Here is a 21,375-nt window from a genome sequence, read left to right on the forward strand (position 1 = left end):
ATCAGTGTTTGTGTGGATGTGGAGACAACAGCTGAATTAAACAATTATCTTGATGTTCAATTAATGGCAAATTATACCATTTTGTATACTAATATATTAATTGAGGTCAATTAATTGACGTTTTGGGCTCATCGTATTCAAGAGTGCCTGTACAAAATGTAGATAATAGCTTTTATATGTACAAGTATACAACGGTGAAACGGACAATGATAACTGCACCAGAGAAATTAAAAGTAAACAATGGACACTATCAATGTTTCTCTGAGAAATGTTATGCACTTGGTCCGCTGTCATCAAAGGGACACTGACACCCCTACACTTGTTTTACCACCCACGTTACAAAATAAGGAACCCTTTTGTTAAAGCAATGGCATCTTAAAATAGGTTATACAGAGAACTGTGAGTTTTAACACTTTAAAACGGTATATCCTGTTACCATAGTGATTGAAAATTGCACCCTGAAATAAAACAAATAATTAAAAAAAAACCCTCCAGGGGTTTGCGAAACCAACTAAATCTAGAATACTGAAGGAATGTCAACACGCCTGTCTGTGCAAGCATCTTCCATAGATTTCGTAATTTGATCTTAGTTGCCTTTCATTATGTAAATCAAATTATTTTGAAAACATGTGGGCCTCCAGGTTGGTTTATAATTAGATTGTCAAAAAATACTGCTATCAAAATGGGCTAATCAAAGCTTTTGAATCTCCTACTGGGAAATAAATGGTACATTTGTTTTTAGCAAGTTCTTAGATCTTCACTAAACAGTGCAATCTTTTGCTACATCTAAGACTGCATAGAATGCATTTCAGCACCTGCACAAGTGGCTCTAGGTTACACAAAATATGTGTTACTCTGTGGGCTGTGTATTCAGTTCAGAGAACATGTACAACCTGGCTCACTTTTTAGAATACAAGCGAATCTTCACCAAAAACACGTTTCAAAGAATTAAGTATGTGCTGTTACACACATTTCACGATGAAAAACTTTATGCACATTTCTGCCACCTGCCTGCCACTGAATTTATTGCACTACATGAAGGCCACGCCTCGTTGTGTGCTGCTTATCACTGCATATCACTGACAGTAGGTAATGAGTGCATTAGCAAATGTTACTGAGCTTGTAAAATATGTAGTCGAACACGATACTTAATTTGCGGACTCATCCACACCATGGCTTTTGTACATACACTGCAAGTTTTAAAGTATATGCAAATGGAAACGCATTGGTTTCTAAGGTTTAGAATTTTTACACGTCAACTTGAAAATAAAATCACTCCTCAGGACTGTGAGAAAAAGCCTGGACTGAGTCCAGGACACACTAGCTCCAGGTGTTGAAATCGGTAATAGTTTATACCTCTTGGTTTACACACATCCCCGTTCATTGTTCATGATTGGCATGGTATTGTACTACAAAATAATCATCTCCTTCCCCTTTAGTTTGTCCTTCTAACGAGGTTAATAAATCACTCAGGTGTACAGAAATAATCAATAATTTCATCCCCCTTCTTTCACCTTACTTCTAAATACAAACTGCAAGCCCATCTTCACCTTGAGATATGTAGATCTATCAGAAGTCCAATTACAGTGAATAAATGTTCAATCACCAGCAAGGAGGCAGAGTGTATGGTAATGGCCATCTTCTTTGCATGGTTTCATTTACCAATGAGCACTAATATTACCAACTATTTCAAATCCATATTAAATCAGTTACAATGACCCAGCGTAAAATACAACAGCAACAGTATTTTTTTTTAGAGCAGATTATCCTGTGTTAAGGCCAAGCAGAGCGAAAGTTAGGTTTCAATGTTTCTTAACAGTCCTCATTTTGCTGTGCTGCAAAGTCAAATTGACACATATTTTAATGTGATTTTCTTTAATCAATTCTATAATGTCAACATTGAAGTATTTAGATTTGCCCGGAATTACAAAAAATAATAAAAGGAAACAAGAAAATTACTAAGTATTCATCCACTTGCTTTACCAACCCAGCCCATGTTCAACTGCATAACTGCACAATATCACAGACTGAGATGTCTCAGTCCAGCAGCCAACTGTACAAATGTATGTATGGGTACACATTTTCTATTATAAAGCCCATTATTTGTCTTGATGGTAGCCAAAAAAAAAAAGACATCTGACAGTCCATTTACTGACCGAATCACTGTAGATAACCTCAGTACCTGACCCCCCCCCTCTCTCACTCTCTCACTCTCTCACTCTCTCACTCTCGCACACGCACAGCGGAGAAGAAGCTAGGACAAAGTATTACAGTAGCATTTGAAAATAATAACATTATAGTTACTAATTTATGATATTACATTTCATAACCTTGTCTAATCATGCCATAATATTGTCCATCATAGATCAGGGTGCACCATTTAACCGAAGTTGCGCAAATTTACCAATGAATGCTATTGCTGTCGCTAACTCATGCAGTGAGTGGGCAGGTGTATTTTTGAACAACATTTTGCCACTAAGTGTGCACAACCAATGTTGTCCACATGACCAATTAAACATATAATGCTGATGCCATTCACAGCCTACCCTGTTCAGCAGCTTCAAGGTCAATGTCATACAGCAGTTAGTTCAAGCATTTGAGTACCATCCTAAAATATCTGGTACACTATATAAATTAAAGCTATCTGAAATAAAAAGACAATGTTTCATCGTGCAAGCATTTATAAAATATTTCAGAAATGCAAAATATACACAAAATAATTTTACATAACTTTAAATTATATAAATTCCAAATAAATTCTATTCCAAGAAACTAAAATAAAAAAAGTACATCCCCATATAAAAGACAAACTTGGGAAAAAGGTACAAGTTCAAATTTCAAGTTTTTTTAATATCTATAGTTGTATGTTTCTTTATTATTTATGTATTCATTCATTTTTTTTATACAACTGCAAATTCAATTGAGGAGAATCTATTGGTAGGCTCTTATAAACAATCACACTGTACCTTATTAGAGGAATAGTATCATATAGCAGCAGCAAGCAGTGGCACTACCCTAGAGGGTAAGAAGGTTTGGAGGCAGTTTTACCAAAAGTTGCAGAGGTGACAAGTCAACTGGGCTTTATGCATATCCAAGAACAAACCCCCCACCAAAAAAGAAAAAATTAATTAAATAAAAAAATGTATTAATAATAGCCCAAGCTATTTTTTTTTTTTTTTTGGGTGTTGTTTTTAACACAGGCAAACCACAAAGGACACAGTTGTGAGGAGCGTTGGGTGACAGCATTAAAATGGGTCAGTGACAGCACAAAGCCAAGTCAGATGTCAATCAGCCACCTGACTGTTGGTCCCATTTCAGGGTAGGACCTTCTGAATGTGTGCATTGTTTATTTATTGTATGGTAACTCATTTGCTTACATTGTCAGAAACCAGGTCACTTCACCTGCTTTAAAGGACCAATAAATAACCAAAAATTTGGTATGACTATGATTTCACAAATAGTAATGTGCAATATGCAACAAGACAAAAATATAAACTAATAGGTCATGGCATTACAGACTATGGGTGCCACAAATTAATGCTGAGGCGAATCACCCTTCCTTCACTTTAAAACATCTTGGGAGCCATGCAATCACTTATTCCAGCATTAGTTTTATTAAATACACTTGGTGCAATTCTTATATGATGAAACAAGAAACAATGAAGTTGTATACTTTATACAATGCTTTAAGAGTAACTTTCAGAGACATACTGGACACTAAAATGAGGGTTAATAAATTTTGGATGCACAAGTTTATTGATAGCATGTGCAAGTGGTGTAGTGCTTCCATTTTGATATTTTCATTGCATATGCATTTTTACTTTTTGCATATGCAATGAAGCAGGCAATACATTTTTTTAAATGTGGTCACATGTTTTCTTTTGTTCACAATTGTAAGATTTCACAGGCATCTCAAATGAATAGGATCCATCATTCCAGTGATAAAATTGTAGCCGTAACCATTTTCTCCCATTTCTTTCCATTGTGACCTCCTGACATTACCAAGCTTACTGCATGGTGACCTGAGGGCCAGGAGTGGGTCTAAGGCAACCTGAAGTCTGGATGTACTGTATGCAGTGGAGTTAGTCTGCCCCACAACTGCCCAAAAGTGCTTTAGTTCTCCTCAATCTACGGCTTTGGGTGGCAAAACAGATATTCAAATGGAGCTCTGCAGTTCATCACACAGATGAACGTTCACCCTAAAATCTCATGACAATTCGACTTGAAGTTGGAATTCAGATTTAAAGGAGTTTAATTGAAACCCCATACAAGAACATGCTCTCCTTTTCCTCAAATGGAAAAAAATGACTTGAAACCAAATGCAAAACAGCATGCAGAGCATGTGTGGGGCTACCATGTATAAGTATAATACGTATACTTTTGTATAAGTAGTCCAGCCCTGAATGCCACAACTTCATTCCTCATCAAGAGAAAATTATTTCAGCAAACTCTTTCCTTTGTGACTAAGAACACACATTGTGGCAAAATGAAGATTCAGATGTTATGAAAGCAAATAGTGCAGGAGGGCCAATGACATCTGAATTGTTGCACTGTAGATGAGACTCTTGGTCTACATTGCCAATGTCTGTTCCATCAATTAAAAGAGTGAACAACCATTGAAATGCATTTTTCAGTTTTTTTTTTTTTTAACAGAATATTAGCAATATTCAATGTCACTGTGGGCACTGGCATTTAGTCACTGTGGTCCTTGGAACCATGCTTAGGAGGTCAAATAACTAATGGCCACATGATGAAAAGTAGAAAAGCTGGAGGTTCCCCTCACACTGGGAAAGTCGGCTACATTGTTCAGAAAATTGGAAAGTGCATACCAGCGCGTCTTCGCCCTGGCTGTCAAGCAGACCTTCCACTGACTCATCTGGAGACCAGAGAGCCAGCACTGCTGAAAATCTAGGACCAGCTGGAATTCTAAGCTGCTTTAAGATGGTTTAAGCTGTGTTTGACACTTCCAGCAGGTCACAGTTGGTCTGTGGCTGGTCGTAGCTGGTATCTAGCTGAACAAAGCTGGTCAAAGCTGGTGAAGATGCAAGCTGATGGTAAGCAGGTTTACTACCTGACTATAAAGGCTGGTCAGCTAGTGATCACCTGGTTGACAAGCTAAAAGTGTTGAAAACAGCTTAAACCAGAGTGACCAGTTTAGGTGTGTTAAAGCTGGAATTTTCAGAAGGGAGGCCATCACTTGGGGACAAGCCCACGGGACTGTGGGTAGAGGGGGTGTCCTGAGCTTGAGGGGCTTGTTGCAGAGGTTGGGGTGCTCACCTTTTTTCCAGTCTTAGGCCGGCTACTGGGTTGAAGCAAAAAAAAAATATATATAAATATCAATAAAATAAAAATAATAATAAATAAATAAGGACATGTGCTGAATGAATGAGGGCATCTCATTTTACCATTTTCATCACTGACTTGCATCAGTCAAGTTCCATTTCTGAAATATCATCCATTTGCTCAATTGAGAATTGGCTTGACTCAATTTGCTTTACTCAATTAGTATAAGGCAGAAGGTTTCCTCAAATGTTTTTTGTATAAGGTGAATTTATTGCATTTTAGAGTGAAGTAGGTACTCCATTTGGGCATCTCACCTGGACTTTGGCTTTTTGGTGATGCCAACACTGGCACCTGGAGGGGTGGGGAGGCTACTGTGAAAGTTTGAGGCGTCCACCTGGATCTCATCCTCATCCCGCAGGGCATCTTCCAGCGCCGCAGCCACTTTAGGGGCAATGACAGGCTCCTCGTACTCCTTGGTGGTTCTTGTGGGCAGGTCCAGCTCTAGGAGCAGGATGTTCTCAGCCTGGACATGTGAGACGGGAGAGACTGTAACAGCGGCATAGCCAGCATGGGGTGGGGGGGGGGGGGTAATGAGGGGTGAGACACGATGAGTCAGCCAGGAGGAGAGGCTCAAGGGCAGCAGTTTAACTACTAAACAGAGGAAATGGAACATAACCAGAGTATCACTGTATGTCAATGGGGGCTGGCGAAGGCATACCCTGTATCTGACATCTGGCCGCATCAGCATGGCTGTACGGGCGTGCTGGCTTAGGGGGCGCTTGTAGCCTACGGCAGACACAGGCCGAGTCATCATCTGCTGGTCACTGCAGAGGGAGAGATGGAAACAGATATGGGAGCAGATAGGGGGAAACAGCTCTTTTTACTTCAGTCCATATTCCAGATGTTGGAGGGTTCCGGGTGCAGTTATCCAGCTAATTCAGTAATCCTGCTTTGTGAAACAGGGCCCTGGTTGATTGGATGGAAGGACATCTCATACCTAAACACTTGCTGTTAAAAGCCTGAAGAGATTAATCGCATATTAGGCCAATGTGATTTAATCCTAGATCAGGGCTAATCAGCATTTAAAAAATCCCCTAAAATGTATTTGAAAATGTAATCTGGCGTAAGCCTTCAGTTTAACAGATTTCAAACAAATTCATCCAGGCTTTCCCTTGGATTGAAATCACAAATATTGAATTTGTGACTTAAGTGACTTTGAAACAAACCTTTTTTTGTTTTCAATAATCTGGTCATTTTTGTCTATTGTCCTGAAATTAACTGACATGCTATGATGCGTTTTTGACAGGACACCCATCACCAGCCAAACCCAACCACATCGTCATAAAGAAAGATAATGTACAGAGACCCACAACAAACGTGATATAAAAAGGAAAGCAACTCTACAATAGTGCCATATGGTAGAACTACCACTCCCGACCTCCCGTCTCTACAGACGTGAGAAAAGAAATGCAAATAACTCATAAACATGGCACCAGCTGAGCCCTCCAAGTTTAATCACCAGCTCTTAGCTAACTATGACCACAGGGAATCCAGAGTAACAATGCACAAATGGCAGGGTAAGGTGGTCTTCATTAAATTGGTCAGGTTTTAGAAGGTTGCTGTGGCATAAGCAACCCCACCTACTAGCCAGGGGCCTACAAGTGCTAGCACAAATTCCCCTCGATCAGAATGAAAAAGAATCTCAAATGGTTCATCCTTGCCGTCAAATAGCTCACCGTTTTTTGTTTTTTTTTCCCTCACTCATCATTTGAATACCAACTTAAACTTCACAACAAAAAGCTTACCATTTCATGAGTGTAATTTACCAATTAAATGTGTAGCAGCAATGTGAAATTCATTCCAGTGTATATTATCTGATAATTGTCATATTTACTTCATCAACAATTTCAGTTTCTATCCAGTAAGGCTTCCACCAGATTAGCTCCAGTGTTATGCAGAATTACTTTCGTCGTCCCCTTCATGATACAGGGATACTTAACTAAAAGACTAAAAGCAAAGTGAGTTTGCTTTCTGTCCTATTGAGGCTGCTATCATTGTGTGGGATCATGTTGCAAACAGAACTTCCGTTTAACTGCAAAAAAACATAAATACTACATTAGATAAGAAAATAGTTTTACAACATGAATATTCAAATTCTAACCATATGAAGTGTTTTAGGCTGGACTTTTCATAATGTTTCACTAGCAAATCAGAGTGCAATATGCAAGATGTAAATTCTGTACTCGCACTGTCATACACAGGAGAGGGGTGCGGCTGACGCTAGCCTCACGGTTGTGTATTTTCAATGGGCTCTGCTCATACAGTCCAAGAAAGAAAGAATACTTTTGCAGAAAGCAGCCAACAGAACGAAAGGGCACATGTGGTGGAATCCATTCTTACTCCTCAAGTCGGGTAATGGGTCGCAGCTTCCAGTGATGATCATCCTCCTCATCCAAGAATGTTCGGTTCATTATTTTGTTTTTCTCCTCCATGGGAATGAAGTTTTCAATGATAAGGTGCCTGCAGTACATAAAAAAAATTGGCAGTCACGTACCAACTCTGGATTTTAACGAATTGGGCATGGGAGATTTCAGGCAATAAATCCATACTGAATCCAGTTAGTGCTGAAGGAGCAGAAAAACAGATATGAATTGTGATCGTGGGCTGAATAAGGACAGAGCAGCCGCAGTCACGACTAGAGAATAATGAGCTGTGTACTTGAGTTTAAGTTCCCGGGTCAGCTCGTTCTGCGTCTGCTCCAGCTCCTGCCGCTCCTGTATGTGTGCATCCTGGACATCACTGATCTCTGCTTTCACTGCCTGCAGCTTGGCAAACAACTGGAGGGCAGGGGAAGAGGGGGGAAAAGTACCATCAAGATGTTAACGGTCAGCATACTGACCGCAATGTGACCACTCACACGCTCTCTGACCCAAGTGCACACACCTTTTTCAGCTTTTTGGTTTTAATGTCCACTTCCTGCTGGAGGGAGCTATAGGTCTCCTTCAGCTCCAGGGTCTCCTCATCCCGGCACTCCATCTGCTGCTGCATCTCCCGCTCCCTGCGTTTCTGGGCAGTCCGGCAGAGAAGACAAGGAACGTACCGAGCAGAGATGGGAGAAAAAAGATGCTCATCAGTAGGTGAATACTATAATACATCGTTCTTTGAAGCCAGGACTACGAATCACAATAGGTTATATGTCATATGACAGGCATATGTTCTCTATTTTCATAAATATAGGCATGCACTACAAAAGCAAAAACTACACTATCAGATCTCGACACATCCAGCCATGCTCCCCTTTATAAGGTCCAACAAGCCAGCACTTTAGGATGAAATACAGTGGTCCATACATCACACAGTATCCACTCTTGATTTTCTCCATCATACCTGTTCAGCAATTTCCTGTCGTTTCTGTTCCAGAACCTTCTGCTGTTCGTTGGTGTGATCAACAATATTTTTTCCTCCAACCAAAAGCTTGCTCTCCATGGCCTAAGACATAAAAAAAGGAGGAAGAAGAAGACAAAGTGCGAGCATCAACACCAAGATTCATGCATAAACAAAGTCAACCGTAAATGAAGGCAGTGAACATTGCAATGGGGTGGCATTGCAAGAGCTGACTGACTAAAGAAAATAAAGCAATATATAAAAAAATACAGGTTGAAAGGTGAAAGCCACTCTTACCTTGACTTTAGCAGCCAGCATTTCCCCAGCCTCCCGCTCCCTCTTGAGGTCATCCATCTTCTTCTCCTTGGCCGTCAGCAGCTTCAGCTTTTCGTCGGCCACTAGGCTGTGATCATCCATGATGGCCTTCCTCTCCTTCTCCAGCTTCTCCTGCTGCTCCCGCCAGTAATCCGCATCCTCCTTCTCTTCTCCCCCCGGCCCTTCTTCACCATCATCTTCCTCTTCGTCGTCCTCGTCTCCCTCCTCTGGCTCGTCTCCACTGTCCCCAGGCTTCCACTTCCTCCTCTTCCTCCTCTTCCCCTTTCCTGAGCGTTTCTCCAGCTGCTCCTTTAGGCGGGCAATCTCCTCCTGGAACTCCCGCAGGAGAGCATCCTTGGGGTCCTCATTGACACGGGGCTTGTTCTTGATGTTTTTCGCACGATTTGAATAGCGCAAGGTAGTCAGCGTCTCCTCCACATTATAGGAGGCAGGGCCTATGTTGGCCACCATCACAGTCCTGGCATTGCCACCTAAAGAGTCCTGTAGCAGTCGAGTAAGCTTTGAGTCACGGTAGGGGATATGGGTGCTCCTGCCATCCACAAGCGCAGAGATGACATTGCCAAGGGCAGAGAGGGACAGGTTGATTTTGGTGGCCTCCTTCAGACGTTCCCCCTGGGCCCCGGTCTTAGCCTGTCTTTCGCTGCCTGCCAGATCAACCAGGTTAAGCTTGCCTACCCGTATGTGGTTCTCCCCATCCAGGCCCAGCTCACTGCACTCAATAGTGATGACGAAAATGGCATGGGAGCGGGAGCTGTGCTCATTCATGTTCGTTGATCCGACCGACCGGTTCTGGTTGCCCACATTCATGACATGCTCAATCTCCTTTACACTCTTGGTGACAAAGGAGGACAGATCCTTGACATACACGCCAGTGTCAGGCCTTTCCTTCAACTCCAGCCGCCTGGCCTGGTCCTTGGACAGCAGGTCTCTGATCTCTTCCTGGTAGATCTCCAAGTACGATGCTCTCACTAGGTATTGCTGGTTCTGAGACCGAGATATGTGCGTGAAAATATGCTCAAATGAGTTGGGGATTACACCTCTCCTCTCCGGATCATTGCGCACACCTTCCATGGTGTAGGTCTTACCAGTGCCCGTTTGACCGTAAGCAAAAATGGTGCCGTTGAACCCTAGCAGGACAGAGTCCACCAGCGGCCTGAAGGTTTCATCGTAAAGATCTACCTGCTTTGAGTTTGAGTCATAGACTGAGTCAAAGGTGAACACCTTTGGGTGCTCATGGGCAGTACCCCTGGGGTTCTTCACAGCCACTTGTCCCAGCTTTACGTCCACAGACACTACCCTCTGAAAGTTAGCCGCCTTCTCCTTTTCATTCATAGGTCGGCAGCGCACTACCACTTTCACAGACTCTGAGCTCTTGCTTTTAGACATTGTGAGTACTTCACAGTGTCTAGTTTTATTTGTTGCTTATATTCACAATGTTGTATTCCCATCAAAGCCTAAATAGAAAGATAATGGAGTTACTCACAACCGAATTTCAGTAACGGCATATTATGAATATGCAACGAGTCTCTGCTTTGTTTCAAGCCCATTCAATTCAGACCGGGCTTGAAACAAAGCAGGGACTCTTTAACAGTATGTTAGTCATCCTGAGCCTAAAGCAAGACAAATAGGACCAAACAGGAACATTTACACTGCCACGCAGTTCATGGCGCATCACCAACATCTTCTGACGCTGACATTAACTAACGTCAACATTTTTGTATGCCGATAATAAAAATTAAGTGAAAAAGATCCGAGCTAGCCAATTAGCTAGCTAGCTAGCCAACTAACATGCATAATAACCTGCCTGACGTTAAACCACACTTATCAGCATTAGCTAGCGATTTCAAATGGGTGGTGGAACGAACAGCATCGCTAACGTTACTAATGTCGTTAGATTTACTTCAAAGAGTAGGTTTTCTAGAATGTTTTTGTCAGTGTCCTCTGACTCCATTGCTTTGATTTACCGGTAGTGATTTTAACGTTACGAATACTCCAATGACATATGTGATCTCACATCATAATGCCTGGTCTTGAACATGTTGTTCGCTAACGTAACCTCCCTGCCACAAATGCGGATAACGGCTAATGTTTTCAACCTTAACGGATTAAACCGATTTTAATGCAACAGAAGCAAAAACAATAGGTGCCATGTCATGGTAGGTAAGTATGCAAGTTACCTTAATGAGGCAGTGTCATGTGGGTTGACTTAGTTTGCTCCCATTAACCACTAGGCAAGTTAGTGGACCTTTCTGCACTGATGCATGCTATGCTAGACCGGCAGTAATCTTGTTTCGTTGATAAACAGACGAACAAAAGATCTCACAATTAACTTTTAAGCTATTTACACATCCAGCTAACTTTGACCAGCGTTTGTTGGTTAACGTTAGAGACAAAGTAACCGTTATTGACACAAGGTAACTTAACGTCTTAAGTACACGATTAACATTGTTTTTGCAATGCAACCAGCAAACGTTAATTAGCAAATTTCGTAGCCGGCTTTAGACTATCTTAGCAACCGACTAATAGTCTGCCTAGCCAAGTTGGCTATCTATTGAGCAAAACCTCAAAATGACTACCGTGTATTACAGTGGCGTTTCCCATTATCATTAACGTCAATGTTTGCCTAATTTTTTGGTAGTTGGAGCTAGTCATCTACGTTACAACGCTGGCTAGCAAACCTAGCTAGCTGCTATTCACATCAAATCCCATCGAGCTAAGATAGCCTAGGTGCCTAGAATTGCCATTTAGCTTCCTCCAAGCTAAATGGTTTTACTGAACATTAAACAAACTATGGGTAAATAAGTTACCCTTCACTGCCGTCAAACAAACCAATACCTAGAAGAGTTTTTAAAGGCCGTTTTAGAAAGAGCCAAAAAGAAACGCCTTGGTGATATAAACAATCTGTACAGTCTCTATTCTTGTAACCTTGTATGGGCGGCCTAGCAACGGCAAAACAATTCAGTTTCAAGAAGGAATTTGGCTGAACAACGTTAGCTAGCTAGCTAGCTAGGTGTCCAGTGCAAGCTAATTTGCATCCATTGTCTGCCTCTCGCCGCACGGTAAAAACATGCAACACTGTGATCTAATTAGCATAATCAATACAAAGGCTAAAATCCCTGCGAATATTAACACACATACCTGAATAAGACACATCTAGCTAGGTAGTACCAGCACCCGACTGCCCGGCTCTGTCGTCAGCCATTACCACACACTGCGCTTCATCCCTGCTGTTAGTTACTGTATCCCGGATGGAATGGACAGGCAGGCTGCAGCCAGCCAAATCATTCAGGAGTGAACATTTAACAACGGAGTCAGGAGCTAGTACGGTCCCAAACATAGGGCTGTATCCATGGTCCCAAAGCACCAACTGCTAAGATGCGCCAATGAGTTATATCAGACATACTTTGATTTTAATTTAATTTATGAATTCTAAATGTTTAACTAAATCAAACACACACACACACAGTTAATTTATCGGAAGAAGCTTGCTATATGCGGATTAACTAGGTGGGTACAATGAAAAGAGAAATTTGCGAATTTTTTTAATTTTTTTTCTCCCAGTATTCAAAATAATTTGGTTCTGATTATGCAAAATAGGTTCACAAAGGTAGTATACAGCAGGGGTGCACAACACCAGTCCTGGAGAGTTAGTCTGTGTTGCTTTTGTTCCAATCTGTTACCTTAGTTACATTTTTCTGACAGCTCTATGAACTACACTGATACACTCCAGTACTAGAGCACAGTCAAATATCTAAGATACACTTGCAGCCTGTGGTTGTAGTTGGTGATTATTCCAAAGTTAGGTCAAGATATAATTGAGCTAATTAAAAGAAGTTGGCACAAAATCCTGAAACGTATCAGCCCTGGTCGTGCACCCCTGATATTCAGTAACCCACACATTTTAATTTCATGAAATACTCAATAACAATGTCAAAAATGCACCGTATAGAAATAGTTGCATTTGGAATAGGCAATAGAAAGGAATGACATGTAAACCGCACAATTAATTAATACTGTTTTACCATTTACTAGAAATCACCCAAAGATTCCAATCAGCACACTTCAAAACAGTCTGAAACAATGCACACATGTATCAAGGGGGAGGGTACTTAAGATTGTTCTGACGACTTATTAAACATGTTATTCGACCAACTGAAAATAATCACATACATTATCTGCAGCTGGTTAAACTTCGGTTATGCCTCAACATACCAAGCAGATAGACCTTTTGAGACCACTCAGTAAATTGCACCACTGAACTGTAGGATTTTGCACAAATACACAGAACAAAGCAAAGGGCAATGAGAGAAAGAAGGCAAACAAGCTTTTACAAGCCCCTTTTTTCTGGTTTATTAACAAACCACCTCCATTGACATGTCATTCAATATTTAAATCCAACATGTCTTATTTCAAGCCCGGTGAGCTGATCATGTTGTTACAAATTCATATCACAATACTGTTGTAACCTGAGCAAAGCACGTTTGTAGCCCCATACACTAGAGGCGAGTCAGACCAGCAAAATGTTGCACAATGTCAACGGTGCAAATCAGAGGGCAATAGTGGCTCAGAAGCTAAAAGTAGTGGAGTATGTTTACAGTGGCCGCAAGCTTTATATCCTACCAACAATGATGTGAAATGGTGAGAAGCATGTTTTTCCTGTTAAACCCAAGAGTTTCATTGGAAATAAAGAAAAAGTTTAAATTAAAACTAGAGCAGACTCAAGTGCAGCTGGATTTCAGTTATATTGCTTGGTCTTGAGTCTTATTTTCTGGATATGCATTATGCAAGCAGTCACCAAAAATAAGAAAAGTTTTTTCATGGGAGTAGGGGGTGTCAGGATCTCCACCCTTTTCCAGGTTGAAATCATAATCTTTTCATAAAGAAAAACTTACTTTCCCCCCACATAATCCAGAAAAAGAATTTAAGAAATGATCAGCATAAAGTGTTGCAGTTGTGCATTGGTAAGCAATAATGGCCACTCAGTTTAGTCACTTTAGTTTTAAGCTTTTATGCCATTTGATGTTTGGCCTGCAGGTATGGCAAAGGGCTTGATAAATGCTCATCCTGCTGAAGAGCAGCAGCGACTAACCAGTTAAGTAATTCTTTACAAAAGACCATTAGCCAGTCAGTAGCAGGGAGAAGCAAGACTGACAGGACCACCCCTATAATTAGTATCTGCCAGGATCGGTTACTGTGCATGAACGTGTGTCAGTTTCCAGCTCCTGGAAAAAAAAGAAGGATCCTGCTCCCCCTATGACCCCACCCCTCCCATGTTCCCTTTACTGTATATCATACACAGGAAGGGTGGGCCTCACAGCACATGAGCAGGCAACATTATACACAGGCAGTATGACTTAATGAAGAGACCTGAGCTCCCTTCACCTTGACCGGTATGCAAATTGCAACATATATAGCCACAACTGTATTGTGGAAATTAGAAACCTCTTGATGTGTAAGCATACAGGCTGCATATATATACTTGGTGCTTACATCGTAAAATGCTTCTGCATACTAGTTTTGAGCTAAGTTTCATAATAATAATAAAACATCCCAGATGAACTTGGAATATGTGCTTTGTAAACCTACCCCTCTACAAGTGCTATTCTCCTATCCAGTCTACAGGTACTAGTCTGTAAACAAACTGACCAGTTTCCTCAATTCCACAGCTCAGACCTCCATAACGAGATCTTTAAAGTTCATCCTTCCTCTTCCCAGGGTAGTCCATGCCAAAGAACGATGAGGGTCGCCCATTGACATCGCGTTCTCTCTTGACGAAAGCAGAAAAGGAGGAAGCACAGTTCCCGATGAAATGGTTTGACTGGCCCAGAATGTACAGGTCAACTTGTGCGGTATCTGGCTGTAGGCTAACTACTTTCACCTGTACAGACAAGAAAAGACAAGAGCAGCCTGTTTGACAGTATTCATTGACAGGCTAGAAGTTGAGCAGTCATAATGGTTAAGAATTACACCTTACTTCATAGGATTGCAATCTTAACTACATGCTCTCAATTCCTTCTGACATCTGATCATACCCAAGAATGTCATGGGAGAAGGGAGCAAAACAGCAGTCTGCAGCCATTTAAGTTGAACAAGGCCATCAATACACTTCCATGAACACAGTGCATTCTCAGTAAATGATAAAATTGAAATATGGTGGGTTAAATTAGCTACACCAGGGGTGTGTTTCAGTACAATGATTGCAATAGCGCTACAAAACAAAGGACATGGCCAAATAATTCAAACTGGAAAATACAGAATAAATGCTGCAATTAATATTTTAAAATGCTAATGAGAGGCAGCTCACATTGCCATTAAAGAGCTTCTGGATTTCACCACTGTGGGACTGAGAATCAGTAGCAATGTAGACAGAGCGGGCACTGGTCTTCTTGACCCAGAGTTTCACTGCTCGACGGATCTCCGCCAGGTCCGGTAGGCACATTGTCATTGTGAGGGGCAGGGCGTTTTGACGGTTGTAACCCACGCACTGTGGAGATGCCATGAAGTGAGGCCCCGTCTCCCCGTTCTGCAACAGCTTACATGCGTTTTGCTGAAGGGAGGAAAGCAGGCATTTAGAAAAACAGGACCACAAGAAGGAAGAGAAAGAGAAGGCACACATTTTTTGGTGAAAATACTGTATTTAGCTTATTTTGTGCTGAATGAAGAACTTTAGATATAGAAAATAGAAATAATAAAAAATTATGGAGAAAGGAAGCAAGCGAAGATTTTCAAAAAAAGAAGATATCCAAGTCCTTCTACAGTGAACTATATCTCAATTAAATACACTGCATCTTTAATCAGTGAGTTTAAACTACAAAATCAGCCATAATCTTACAAGGGCCCTTAAAATAATCTTGGTTTCGGGCAAAAAAGAGGTTCAGGTCATTTTTCATAATTTATAATTGAATAAGATATACAATGCCCTCCAAGATGTTTGAGACAAAGAACCATTATTTATTTATTTGCCTGTGTACTTCACAAATCTAAAACAAATCACATGTGGTTAAAGTGCACATTGTGAGATTAAAAAAATGGCATTTTATACATTTTGGTTTCACCATGTAGAAGCAGCAGCAGTGCTTATGCATATTTCCCCCATTTCAGGGCACCATAATGTTTGGGACACAGCAATGTTATGTAAATGAAAGTGGTCATTTTGTTGCATAGCCTTTGCATGCCAAGACTTCCTGATGTCTGTGATGCATCAACATCATCAGAGTCTGGAATCTTATTTTCAGGTTGTCCGACAAGCAATACTAAAACTCTTTGGCATTGGAATGGATCTCTATAGGAATTGGGGGTGGGACTAGATTCAGCTTTATTATGCTGATACAGTATGGAACACATTTGTTGGCGAAATGGCTTAGTTCAACAGTTCCCTAGTGGGCGAATACACCACATACTACAGGACTCACCCAGTCAGAACCGATCCTCAGGTGAATGCCCACATAGGGCCTAATCAACAGAGCCTGGATGTACTGCTCCCCTTGCTCCACTATCCCTTCTGCCCACACCACGTACTGCTGCAGGCCAACATGCTCCTCCAGCACAGGAAACTGGGCCGGAGCCCCTGGGAGAGCCAGGACAGGGTGCTCAGAGGGGGGGAACCTAAGGGCAGGTGAAGGAGGAGGTTCATATACACCATGGATTGCCTTTGGATCAGTCTTGTGAGATAAAATCATAATAAAATCTACCAAGCATTAGCATATGCAGGTGGAATACATGCCTAGTGACTTGCAATTGTCTGACTGTTTCATATAAGCTGAGGGATCTTATTTCTCATTGCACGAAGCACACTTACTTCTTTATCCAGTGTGGCTGATAGTAGGCACTGAACGATATGCTTCCAAAGAGCACAGAGCTGTCAAACTCCACACCCAAGTGGTCCCAAAATGGACCAAAAGGATTTCCGTCCTAAAAGTATACAAATGCAAGGCATCAGATAGGTCAGTTGAGAGTGGTTATTGTGCTAGCATGTCACAGACTACAGCCGCAATGTGCCATCTGAAATTGACGGCTTTTTAAAATTCTTCCCCGAAGTATGAGAGTACAGATGGTGTTAATATCATAAAGAAAGCAGTGAGCACACAAATTATAATCACAAATGTTTTGTCTATTAATAAAATGCCAACCTTTCATCTTTCATGAAAGCCATTTTCAAAAGAGCTACCATACAGGTGAAAAATTAATATATACACATTCTATGTTTAGTATATTTTATTCTCTACAAAACACACTGCAATAATTGTCCACCACCCGATGAAATTCACTCTCACCCAACGCTGGGAGTACATAAAGGTCTGGTCAGTGACAGTGGAACAACAGCTGAACATTTTTTATATATATATATATATATATATATATATATATATATATATATATATATATAAAAATTTAAACCTAGCTTTTAATTGACATCACCTTTTTATTCATCATATTTTTGATGTATTTCAGTTTATTGTAGCATTTTAATGCCTTAATATTGTTACATTGTGGTATGCCACTTTTATTACCCTCTTTTACATAACTTGTTTTATGTTAACATTTATAAAATATTACATTGACATATACAACTTTAAGGTCTAACCTCCTGTTGGGTGTTTCTCTCCTTTTGTCTGTTACTCTGCCTGCCTCTCTCTTGTGATATCTGTCTCTCTCCCATCTCTCACTCTCTGGATTTCTATCTTTCTCTCTGCTGGTGTCCGTCTCTCTCCCTCCGGTTGTCTGTCTCACTCTTGCTTCTCTCCTGATTATGGTAAGATTATGACAAATATAAAAATGTGAATCTTACTTCCCTCTCAAAGCTCATGATGTAAAAACTCACCTTCAGATTATTACTGAGGGTCGGAGACTGTAAAATATGCTCCAACCTAGATACTAGTATTGACAAAAGGGCCAACTTCACAGACACAGATTAAGCTTATTCCTGGACTAAAATGAGTTTCCTATGGAGATTCTCCATTCAAAATAGATGTTAGTCAAGGACTAGGCTTGACAAAAACCTCAAAAAACAGGAAATTCAATTGATTGGCATTAATTCTAACAAAATAATTAGCCTGTTCTCCATGAAGTTTAGAATAGTTTAATAGGATCCCCATTAGTGAAGGTATAGCAACAGTTATTCTTCCTGGGGTCAACATACAGCCAATGACAATACAATTTGTAAAAATGTACATGTCAGGACAAGGGGAGGTGGGGGGCATCACAAAGGTCAGTGGTTTGCTTGCCAATGTGGCTGGTGCCCACCATGTGTAGAAAGAGACGCAGAAGTTCAAACAGCCTGCAAACTATCCATAATCCAGATGCAAGCATATTACTAGTACAACAAAAGGGAAGTAAGTTAACAGATAACATTAGCCATCTTGTCAGATATTCGTTTTGCCTTGAAGTCAGGAGTTTTGCCTTGAATCCCACTCATTGACTTTTTGCAATAGGCCTACTCCTACAGAGATAAATTAATTTAGAGCATATACTCTTACCAATTTCTGTTTTGCTAACAGCCTCAATAGTCTAGAGAGAAACAGAGTGGCCTTGTGGAGGATTGGAGCTGTGACCACGATCTCCATCTTTTATAACGTTCTCACAAAGGGGGGTGGCAAAAGTAATTATGGGCAACATAAAAAATAACACACTGGAACCAAACAGAAGAAGCCTGAAAGGATAGCAATTGAAGAACTAGAAATAGTGATAAAGTAAAATATATTACAAAGATCAGATAATAAACCATGGAATGCATTTCATCTAATAGCAATGTGTTTAAGCCTAAGCTTTTCTTTAACGTGAGGTAACAAAGTGGGTGACACACAAAGCGTAATTTCAAAAGTGCAGGGTTCAATTTGAGTAAATCCGCAGCTGGATTAGCAGTTTAAAATATATATGTGCAAACAGTGTAGACACAGCATCAATTATGTAAAAGATTCAAATATTGAAAAATCTAATTAAGCAACCATTTACTCTTAGGTCAGTTGCTGCACTCATGACTTTGACTATTGTTCCTTCTTTTTCCAGATACAGAGCATTACATGCCTCACCTTCATGGGACAGGTCTTCTTGTCAGCACTGCGATGGGCAGCTGTCTCAAAGCAGTAGGCCACCCTCACTCCCTGAGGCCAGTGAGTGGGGGCTAGTTGTTCCATGAAGTCTTCCAGACTCACTACCCGGTGGTATTGAGCCAAAGCCTCCAACTGAAAAAACTCCCTGTAGGGAACATGCATCTGTATCGGGGAGGAAAATGGAATGGAGACGTGTGCATCTTCTGTGCTGTTTGCTTAATTACCATTTGTTAAGCAAATTTGCTTCAGCTTTACAGTAATTCTGACAAAGAGGGCAGGGGTTCTCTCAAGATGCAGTAGGAATTTGTACAATTTAAGGACAATATCTATCCAATTCGACAAAAAAAAATCAAATTTGACAAAGTCAGGTTCATATGGTGGAACGTCTTTCTTTAATATATAATCGCTTCGAAATATGTATCAGATAGGTCAGTTGAGAGTTGATTTGTATGTTCACTAGATCAGTGTTATGCTGCATAAGTATAAAAATATTGCATTAGGCTACAGGTCCTGTAAAGGAGATAATATTAAACAGAGCAGATGTTTACTTTCTGAATCGTCACCATACCAGTCTGAGACAGAAATAATCAGAGTAATACTGTAGTTACTACAAATGTTTACATGCTTACATTTGTATAGGGGGGCGCGTGATGTCGGTAAACGATCCAGGGCGGAACTGCAAGTGTTCTATTCAGCATTTTTGCAAAGGCTAATGATCCCAAGAAGTGATCTGCCTGGTTCCCAAATCGACCTAAAAATGAAAGGAAAACGGGAAATGGAGGCGGAATAATCAGAGGATATAGCACGTTGGAATAGAAAATGCACATTGACTAGAGAATGCTCAACATTAAACTATACTAATTATTCGCCAAATAGCGAGATAGGCTATTAATACTCCAATAAATCGATGTCCAAAAGTACCACTGTAACATTCTAAGAGGCAAAACCCGATGTGTAACCTATAAAATGCCGTCACAATTAATGAACGTGGCTACGTTACCCATGCAAGGACAATACAGTATGTATCCATTTTCATCCCACACTAACTTTACTGCATTGCAAAATAATAACGAAGGTGCAAGCAGAAGATGTAACCAAAAAACCGTGAAAAAGTTCAAGCCCTTCGTTTTCGCCGCCATTACAATTCATCCAATGGCCCACAATGCATTTAGCGCAACTCTCAAAACTTAACTCATGCTATGCATAGAGCGTACAAAAGAACTGGAGAGGGGTATTTTAGCGAAACTTCATATTCATAAATGCAAATATGGCTAAAAGAAACATAGCTTTACAGGACTTTCAAATTGAATCAAGAAGTACCTTAGTACCAAAGAAGTACCTTTGTACTAAACACATGAAAAACTGTTGTGCTATATAGATCCTATAATGTAGCCTATTTAGCAATGTATATACAATATACATTTGTACTCCCCCGGGCATATGTTATGTCATTGTTATTGTATTGTTATTGAATATTGCACACACAAAAAAAAAAAACTGGAGTGGGATAGGAGGAGCCATGCGGCGATTCCGAGTAACTGGAAACAGCCTCTGCTGCGGTTGAATCCAATGTAGAAAACCATGGTCATTTAACACGTCATCACTAATTTTTGTGATCAAAATTATGTCATTTTCTTACAGTTTATGAAACACCTGTTTTGGTCCAAACCTTTTGGAAAAATATTTAGGCTATCAAATATATGCTTATTGTATTCGGTTAGTAAGGTTAATACGCTACATTTTTCACAATCAGCTCTTCATATGAAACGTAACGATAGTTAAACGTAACGAGAGTTTCAAAGCACCATCGGAGAGGTTTTAGTTTGCCCTCAAAAGTCTGATATTCCCCATCCACCTTGATGGGATCTCCAATGTTTTGGACTCAGCATGCACAGTAAGGCTTACTTCCGGAACTTCACAAGCTTAGTTAGCTGTAGGCGTACGCTTTCCTGCCTAGTTAGATATGCACGTCTATGATGAATGTTGTGAAGGAATCTACGAAACCTAGAGTAGGTGCTACGATCTTACGCACAAGCACACAGTTCTACGGTTGATAGAAAATAAAGATGCAGTGCGGTACGTCTTAACAAATTTCTTGATGAAATACTAATTGTTAACCAAAGAAAGCTGTGCTTTTTAGTTTTAAAAACGTGTTATTTGCGCGTGACCTGAACTGTTTACACGTGTTACACATTGGGCTGCATGAACGCAATTTATTGAAAAATTACATTTTAGAACTTTGGCACGTAATCACTGTATTGTCATATCCAAATATTTGATTCATTTAGTTTATCATAGCTTCAATTTAGCCTTTATCAATGGA

At 40.5% G+C, this 21,375-nt stretch overlaps 2 protein-coding genes across 5 annotated transcripts; both read right to left on the minus strand.

The window, feature by feature from the left end:
• Positions 1-2,829: 2,829 nt before the first annotated feature.
• Positions 2,830-12,271, minus strand: kif3b (kinesin family member 3B). Of its 3 annotated transcripts, none has more exons than XM_061256997.1 (9): positions 12,142-12,271; positions 8,965-10,457; positions 8,671-8,772; positions 8,227-8,349; positions 8,002-8,120; positions 7,684-7,803; positions 6,002-6,107; positions 5,598-5,806; positions 2,830-5,299 (listed from the first exon to the last, which is right to left on the minus strand). In XM_061256997.1, the coding sequence occupies exons 2-9, from the start codon at positions 10,387-10,389 to the stop codon at positions 5,194-5,196; spliced, it is 2,310 nt and encodes a 769-aa protein (XP_061112981.1). In that variant the 5' UTR covers positions 10,390-10,457; positions 12,142-12,271; the 3' UTR covers positions 2,830-5,193. The 3 variants fall into 3 exon arrangements, with proteins under 3 accessions (XP_061112981.1, XP_061112979.1, XP_061112982.1); XM_061256995.1 differs by having other exon boundaries at positions 2,830-5,302; XM_061256998.1 differs by lacking the exons at positions 2,830-5,299; positions 5,598-5,806; positions 6,002-6,107 and adding an exon at positions 6,149-7,375.
• Positions 12,272-12,530: 259 nt separating this feature from the next.
• pofut1 (protein O-fucosyltransferase 1) lies at positions 12,531-21,073 on the minus strand. 2 transcript variants are annotated; one of them, XM_061257000.1, is made up of 7 exons: positions 20,958-21,073; positions 19,682-19,803; positions 19,032-19,214; positions 16,802-16,914; positions 16,416-16,608; positions 15,308-15,550; positions 12,531-14,881 (listed from the first exon to the last, which is right to left on the minus strand). In XM_061257000.1, the coding sequence occupies exons 2-7, from the start codon at positions 19,748-19,750 to the stop codon at positions 14,693-14,695; spliced, it is 990 nt and encodes a 329-aa protein (XP_061112984.1). In that variant the 5' UTR covers positions 19,751-19,803; positions 20,958-21,073; the 3' UTR covers positions 12,531-14,692. The 2 variants fall into 2 exon arrangements, with proteins under 2 accessions (XP_061112984.1, XP_061112983.1); XM_061256999.1 differs by lacking the exon at positions 20,958-21,073 and adding an exon at positions 20,053-20,201.
• Between the last annotated feature and the right edge of the window lie 302 nt (positions 21,074-21,375).

The sequence above is a fragment of the Conger conger genome, chromosome 10 (assembly GCF_963514075.1).
Source record: "Conger conger chromosome 10, fConCon1.1, whole genome shotgun sequence".
In the NCBI taxonomy this organism is placed as follows: domain Eukaryota; kingdom Metazoa; phylum Chordata; class Actinopteri; order Anguilliformes; family Congridae; genus Conger; species Conger conger.